General features: G+C 42.5%; 1 protein-coding gene across 1 annotated transcript in view; it reads left to right on the top strand.

The window, feature by feature from the left end:
- Positions 1 to 6,511: 6,511 nt before the first annotated feature.
- The window catches only part of HACD2 (3-hydroxyacyl-CoA dehydratase 2), an 89,446-nt gene continuing 87,722 nt past the window's right edge, over positions 6,512 to 8,235 (top strand). Inside the window, exon 1 of the mRNA XM_079705082.1 lies at positions 6,512 to 6,698. Coding sequence (XP_079561208.1) covers positions 6,544 to 6,698 — 155 coding nt within the window. The 5' untranslated portion in view covers positions 6,512 to 6,543. The remainder of the gene's footprint in view (positions 6,699 to 8,235) is intronic.

The following is an 8,235-nucleotide window of genomic DNA, read 5'->3' as shown; positions in this document are numbered from 1 at the left end:
GTTATCAAACAGTTTCATTTTACCCACTCTGGAGAATGGCTAATGGTATCACACTGTGCTTATAATTTTCATTTCCCTGATTAATAAGAGGTTGAACATATTTGCATATGTCTACTGGTCATTTATATTTTTTCTTTGGTAAAGTCCCTATTCAAGTCTTTTGCCCATTTTTTCAATGTAATTATCTCTTACAGATTTGAAGGAGTTTTCATATGTTGTGGAGACTAGTACTTTATTAATTACATATGTGGCAAATATCCTCTCCCACTCTGTACCTTGTTTTTTTTTTTGCTTGTTATATGCTATCTTTTGATGAACAAAAATCCTTTACTTTAATATAGTCAAGGAAGCAACCTTTTCATTTATAACTGGTACTTTTTTATATCTTGTTTTAAAATTCTTTCCTTACCTTTGAGGTCATAAAGATATTCTCCTATACTAATTCTAAAAGCTTTAAATGTTGACTTTCACATTTTAAGTCTAGAAATGATTTTTGTGTATAGTGTGAGGTAGGAAATTTTTTTTTCCCATACGAATATCCACTTGTCCCAGAATCATTTACTGGAATGTTCATCTTTTCCCTACTGTATCTCTGTCATACATAAAGTGACTATATATGTGTGGGTCTGTTCCTAGACTCTCTATCCTGTTCTATCAGTCTATTTGCCATCCTTATGCTAATACTATACTGTCTTAATTGTAAAACTATAGTTTACAGTAAATGTTGTTATCTTGTAGAGCAAGTTCTCCCAATATCTTGGTAATTTTTAGACCATTAAAAATTCCATATAAAGTCTCAATCTGCTTCTCAAATTCCACAAAAATCAAAACAAACAACAAAAACTACTTGGTGAAATTTTGATTGAGATTGCATGCAATTTATAAATTAATTTGGGGAGAACTGTCATCTTTACTGTATTGAGTCTTTCAATCTACGAACTCAGTATCTCTCCACTTACTTAGGTCTTCCTTAACATCATCCAATAATGTTTTATAATTCTCTACGTAGAATTGGAACAGTAGCACAGAGGCCATACCTCTTAAATTATGCATACCTGTTTAAAATTGTTGTTTTCCTGGTGAACAGAACAGTTCATTATTATGAAAGATTTTACCTCTAGTAATGCTTTTTGGCTGCTATTGATACAGATGTATTACTGTATTAGTTTTCAATTACTGATGTAACAAATTACCACAAACTCAGTGGCTTAAAAAACAATACAAATTTATTATCTTATAGTTCTGTAGATCAGCAGTCCAGTACAGGACTCACTGGGATAAAATCAAGATGTTGGCAGGGCTGCATTCCTTTCTAAAGGCTCTAGGGAAGAACCTATTTCCTTGTGTTTTCCAGATTCTGGAAGCCCCCTTCCTCCATCTTCAAAGCCAAAAACACTGCATCTCACTCTGACTTTCTTCTGTAGTCACACTGCCTTCTGGCTGACTGATTCTTCCTCCACCTCCTTTTTATGATTACAGAGGACCCACCCAGATAATCCAAGATGATCTCCTCATCTCAGGGTCCCTGATTTAATAACACCTACAAAATCCCTTTTGTCAAGGAAGGCAACTTCTATGGTCTGAATGTTTATGACTCCCTCAAAATTCATATGTTGAAATCAATGGGTAGTGCCCAAATAGAAAAAGCCCTAGAAAACTCACTTGATTAGTCTCTCAGCCCTAGCACTGGCATTAGCATTTACCTTCAGAGAAATCCTGGCTTTTGCTTTTACTAACTGATCACTGTTCTGGTTTCAATTTACTATTCTTTACCATCCCCAACACAAGCCCTCACTCCACTTCTGATCCCCACTTTGGAGATACCCTTTACCTTCCTGCAAATTCAGCAATGGTTTAAAAAGAATGTTTATCATTTTTCAAGTCTTTGGGGTTTTCCCTCCCTCCCTCCCTTTCTTTTGGTAATGGAATGTGGTAGGCTGAATAATAGCCCCCAAATATGTCCATGCTCTAATCCCCAGACTGTTACTTATAAGGTAAAGGGGACTGGCAGATGAGATTAAGTCAAGGATTTTAAGATGGGGAGAGTATCCCTGACCATCAGGCTAGGCCCAATGTAATCGCAAAAGTTGTTATAAGAGAGAAGCAGGAGAATCAAAATCAGAGAAGGTATTCCAACAACAGAATCAGAGACTGGAGAGACTGGAGAGATGTGACTGTGAGCCAAGGAATGCCAGCAACTTCTAGAAGCTGGAAGAGGTAAAGAATGGATTCTCCCTTGGAGCTTCCAGAAGGAACCAGCCCTGCCAACACCTTGACTTTATCCCTGAAAGAATCATTTTGGACTTCTGATCTACAGAACTTTAAGAGAATAAATTCCATGATGTTTCAAGCCACTAACCTGTGATAATTTTTTACAGCAGCAATAGGAAACTAATAAATGGGAGTTGATTTTTCTTTTCGGATAATACTTTCAACCTGTAACTATTTAAGAACCTGATTCATTACCATGTCTTAGTTCAAATTTAAATTCCTCAGTCCAGCAATCAAGTCCCAACTATTTATTTAGACTTATTTTTATCCCTTCACCCTTGTTAGCCTTCTGTAGACACATGGCTGTGTCCTCTTACATTTTTTACCTTTTATCTTCTCTCACTTTAATGACTTTCAACCTTTTCATAACACATTCCTATGATTACGTTTGAGACATGCCTTCGAGAAGCTTTTCCTGACTTCTCTCCTCACAACAATACTGCTTTGTAGTCCTCAGAAACAATGTTTATTTAGACCACTCTAACCTGCTTAACATTCTCAATTATTCTTTGAATGTAGCAATTCTCCCAATACTTGGCTTGGAGTAACATACTTGGAGGCATATAATAAGCATTCAGTATCTGTTGTTTTTAACTGCTGTATTAGTTTTCTGTTGCTGCAGTAACAAATTACCACAAACTGGGTGGCTTAAGACAAATTTGTTCTCTCACAATTCTCTAAGTCTGAGATCAAGGTATTGCAAGGCAAGTCTGTACTGCCTCTGGAGACTCTAAAGGAGAATCCATTCTTTGCACCTTTCAGATTCTGGTGGCTGTCAACATACCTCAATTTGTGGTTCATCATTCCAATCTCTGCCTCTGTGGTCACACTGCCTCCATGGTCACACTGCCTCCTCCTCTCTCTGTGTGACTCTTTTTCTCTGTGTGTCTATTCTATAAGGATATGTGATTGCATTTAGGGCCCACTGGATAATTCAAGATTATCTTCTCATCTTAAGATCTTTAATTTAAATGTATTTTCCAAATACGGTAACATTCACAGATATTTGACGTCAATGGGGGGGGGGCATTTTTAAGCCTACCATACCTGCCCAACATCTATTCTCTTCTTCTGATAACAACTCCCTTATTACTTCTGGGGGAACTATATCCCCCAAACGCGGGGGATGTATAAACTCAATTTATATAGTTTGGGTGAAGCCTCCCTCCTCCTGCTATGTGTATATGACAAAGACCTGGCCAGTCAGCATATTCTATCCCCTTTGGCTGCAATGATTGGCTCAGTGATGGGCATGTGACTCAAACTAAAGAGATTACTTTCCAGGGCTTTTATTGGAACAAATGGGATAGAGCTGTGGTTTGTTGTTGTTGTTCTGGGACTGCTAGATTAAGCAAAAGAAATATATTGACTCCCATGCTGGGGAGAATAACGAGAAAACCCACAAAATTGGAAAAGCATCAAGTACCAGACCTCAGGGACTGGAATCAAGACCCAAAGCCCTCAAAACACAGAGTCCCTCTTGTTTGCTTGATTTCTCCTCTCCCCACATGGAAGGGAAGGTGACTGTCTGGAGCCAGGAGCGCAACCTCTTATTTTTAATAATCCTGACAAAAAGATGAACACTACACCCCAGCATCCTCATATCAATTTCACAGAAGAACTCTAATGAGCTCTGCTTGTGTCATGATAGTCCTAAGGCTTGAAATAATTACTTTCGCTAGAGAAATCATGCTTGATCTAGACAGAATCATGTTGCTGGCAATGTGTCAGGCAATGAAGGGGAAAAACACAAACACAAACAACTCAAACAAACCACTACTACCAAGAAAATACCACTATTCCTGTCTTATGAAACTTGTGGTCTATTGGGGAGAGAAGTCACATGAGTAAATATAAAATTACTGTGGCCTGTGTCATGAGAGGAAGTACGTGGAGACAAGGAGAATGACTCATTCCAGAAGTTTAGGGAAAATGATGGCAAACTTAGATCAGAAGGAGGAAGGTAGGGATGGAGATTCTAGGCAGAGAGAACAACAGGCTCAAAGCCCCTGTAGCAGAAAGGCTTATCACTCATTGGAAGAACTAAGATAAAGGTAGTATGTCTAGGGAGAGCATGGTGCAACGTGAGACTGAAGAAGCAGGTAGGAGTTAAGTCCATTCACATTATTGTGGGTCACATTAAATATTTTATACTTTATTATAAGTGCATTAAAAGCCATTTAAATGTCATAAGAGGGTGGGGGGGGAAGGTAGTAGACATGAACAAGTTTGTATTTGGGAAAGATCGCTGTGACTATACTGGAGAGAACACACTGGGGTCTAAGTGACTGTAAGAAGATACGTTGAGTTTTAAATTGATTTCCGACAGAGCTTTATGCATTCCTGCCTCCTACTTTCCCACTAAGCAGGTTATATTGGGAAAAATATCAGTTAAATGAATGAAAGAAGCTTTTAGATAGTGATTATCTGCTCTGCAAAATGACTCACTTCTTTATTTCCTTTGCAAAAATTTTTCCCTCTGATCACAGCCTGCAATGTGAGTACACCAACTTGCTCTTTAAAGAAACCAGGAAAACCAGGCAACAGGATCTCTACACAATCTGTGGGGCTGTAAGGATGAGACACTGACAACCGTTTAGTTGTAACCTCTCGATCTTTAGATGTCTCATGGCTCTAAATACCATCACCGCCCTGATGGCTGTCAAATTTATACCTCTAGTGCACACTTCTTCCTGGAACCTCAGCGTCTGTATCTGTCTACTCAACCTCTCCACTTGAATGTCTAAAAGACGTCAAGCTCAGCAAGTAAAAGATAAAATCTCAGATTTCTGCCTTCAAAATAGCTTCTTCTACAACTCAATTATTCCAAGCTACTCATAATGTCTTTTACCTCACACTCCACAACTAACATATCAACAAATCTTATGAGCGCTACTTCTAAAATATGTCCAGAATTCAATTCAGTTTTCATCACCTCAACTGCGACCACTCTGGCCCAAACCACTACTCGCTATGGCCTGGATTACTGAAACAACTTCCTAACTGATAACACTCTTCACCAACTAACACACAGTTATTTTCACCTGGCTCCCTCTATAACGTCTGGGAGACCGAGGACTTGTCTTTCACTACTTAGTGCTATGAACCCCAGTGCAACCTCGCAGACGCTCCATAAAATAAATACTTACTGGAAAGAATAAATAAGTATTGTATACCACCACATGTACAGTAATTAATTTAAAGAGAGATTTGGGCATGAGAAAATTGACGGTTAGGAGACTTCTAGTACAAACCAAAAACCGCTAGAACAAAGCAGTGAATGGAAAGTGGGGTCAGCTGGTTGAAGCAGGTTCCACAAGCTGTCCCGGTTTCCTTAAGCAGACATGTTTTCCATATAAGCCAACATCCCTCTATTTTGGAATACTGTGGGTGGAAAGCTTCTCGCTCCACTCGACACCTCACCCTTAGCCGGCAGCCTAATCGTCTCATCCTCGTCCTGCTTCGACGACGGGCTTAGGCGACGGGCGAGCCCACGCGGCTTCGAGCTGGAAGACGCATTTGGGCATCCTCCAGGCCCTCAAGAATGACACTGGATCCTAGGCCACACGGGCGACTTTAATCGGATAGGAAAAGGGACATACTTCTTGTTGACCTTCTCCACTGTACAAGTAACTTAAAATCAAAAGGCAGGGAATAAACCTTCAGAGACAGAATCTTCAACCCGGTTAGCAGTTAAGATAAGGGGCAGCTCCCGCCGGCCTCTGGGGATGATGGGAAGCGAAATCAGCGTCAATTGCCCTGACCCAAAATGGCAGGTTACTCGAACCGCGTGTATAGGGGTGAAGATACGACCACTGGGAGAAGTCAAGATGAGAAGGGAAAATGAAAGCATCATTTTATTAATCCCACAGAGAGGCGGAAATTATAGGAGAGAGAATAACCAGGGACGACGAAACATCCACACGGCAGAAACAACTGGCCTGTCGAATAAAGCCAAATACAACATTGACCTAATCCAAGATGGCGCCGGAGGTTATTACCGGGAGCGCAAAAGCGGCGGTGATTACCCTGTTCCACGATAGCGGTGGCTACCCTGTTCCACGATAGCGGTGGCGACTGAGGCGAGCGGGGGGACGGGAGGGCCGGAGCGTCCTTGCCCTCCTCCAAGATGGCGGCAGCCGTGGGAGCTGTCCCTGGCTCCGCCCCGCGGCCTCAGCCCCGCCTCTCCCTTGTCCTTCCCTCCATCCCGCTCGCAGTGGGCAGTCTGGGCGGAGGTGATCGCGCGAGGAGAGCGTGCTCCCGGCGTTTGATATGGCGGCAGCCGCGGCGACTGCAGCGACGAAAGGGAATGGGGGCGGCGGGGCCCGGGCCGGGGCCGGCGAAGCCAGCGGCTCGCGAAAGAAAAAGGGCCCGGGGCCTCTGGCCACGGCGTACCTGGTCATCTACAATGTGGTGATGACCGCGGGGTGAGGCTGGGGCTCGGGAAGGCGGGGAGAGAGCCTGGCCGGGGAGGGGGCTCTGCGGCAGGAAGAGCGGCCCGGCTCTACCCGCCTCGCGCAGCGCAGCTCCAGTGGCGGGAGTCCGGGCCCCGGCACCTGGGCTCCGGGGGCAGTCGAGGCTGAATCCGCCTGGGTGCTTGCTGGGGGCCGAGCAAGTTCCCAGGCACCGGGTGTGCCCCGAGCTGGAGTTCCAGGGCTCCAAGGGGGCTCGGGGAAGGCTGCCCAGGCGCTGGTCCGGAGGGCCTTGGGAGGACGTATGGGCTGGCCACACGTCCATGTTTGGGGGGCGTTGTGCTGGGCGATCCTGCAGCGCTGAGAGCCCAGGCGGCAAGTCACGAATGGCGAGCTGTTCCCCCCACAGGGAGTGGAAGGAGCTGTGTCTGCAGAGTTGACCGTTTATTTCGGCGGCTGTTTTCAAAATCCAGGATGAGCTTTAATGGGAAAGGTAGTGGAACAGCGTTCAAAGTTTTTGCCCAGTGACATGAGCAGTCCTGTGCTTTAGGTGAGTTTAGACTTTGTAGGATGGATTGAGGTGGGGCAGACACTAGAGATGGAAGGCAGAGTTACGGGGGAGAAGCGGAATAGACCCTGGAAACAGATTTTACCCCCTCTTGTTTCTCCTTTATTTCAGTCCATCCCTTGTCGCAGCTAGTTTTTAGTTCTAGTTATGACACTAACTGTGTGACCTTGGATAAATCATTTTATTTTTCTAGACCTCCGTTTTTTCATCTGTAAAAACTAAAGAGTTGAGCTAGGTGATCTCCAAGATTCCTCTAATTCTCTGACCCCATGATTTTTGATGACGAGGATCACAGGATCAGACTGTTATATATTTTTAAATTTTATAAATTTGTAAAAAGAAATTCTTAACATTTTATTATGAAAATTTTCAAACATATAGAAAAGTTGAAAGAACTGTATAATGAACATCCAGTTTTATTTATTTTTAAAATAGATAATATATTGGCCAGGTGCAAAACTGAAAATGTATGCAAGGGCATACAGTGAAAATCTTCCCTTGTACCTTCCCTTCCACCCAGATTTCCTCCCTGGAAGGCAGATAATTTTGTTTATGTTTCAGATACTGATACAAGCAAATATGTGTACATGGGTATTTTTAAAATACGAATGCTAATGATTAGCATTTCAGCACCTTGCTTTTTTCACACACACACACACACACACACACACACACAAAACACATCTTGAGAGGATCATAGGCTTTATGGTTAGTATTAGAAATAGCCAGTATTGTATTGAAACCTAGGCTCAGAGAAGTTGTGACTTGCTTGACTTGAGGTCACAGAACTTGTTAGTAGTAGTTCTGGGTTTAGAAGCCATATTACAGATGCACGTTTTCTTTATCACATAAATGGTCACAGAATGATTTTAAAAGAATATTCAGCAGTGCATATGTGTGTGTATTTATATTTATATATAAAAATTCTTGTCATCTTAGCAAGGGCTTTGATGAGAGCATTGTACTGAAGAGGGATTTTAAGAT

Source organism: Hyperoodon ampullatus (genome assembly GCF_949752795.1).
Source record: "Hyperoodon ampullatus genome assembly, chromosome: 5".
Lineage (NCBI taxonomy): Eukaryota > Metazoa > Chordata > Mammalia > Artiodactyla > Ziphiidae > Hyperoodon > Hyperoodon ampullatus.
The sequence above is the reverse complement of the archived record's forward strand: the minus strand, read 5'-3'. Positions and strand labels throughout refer to the sequence as shown.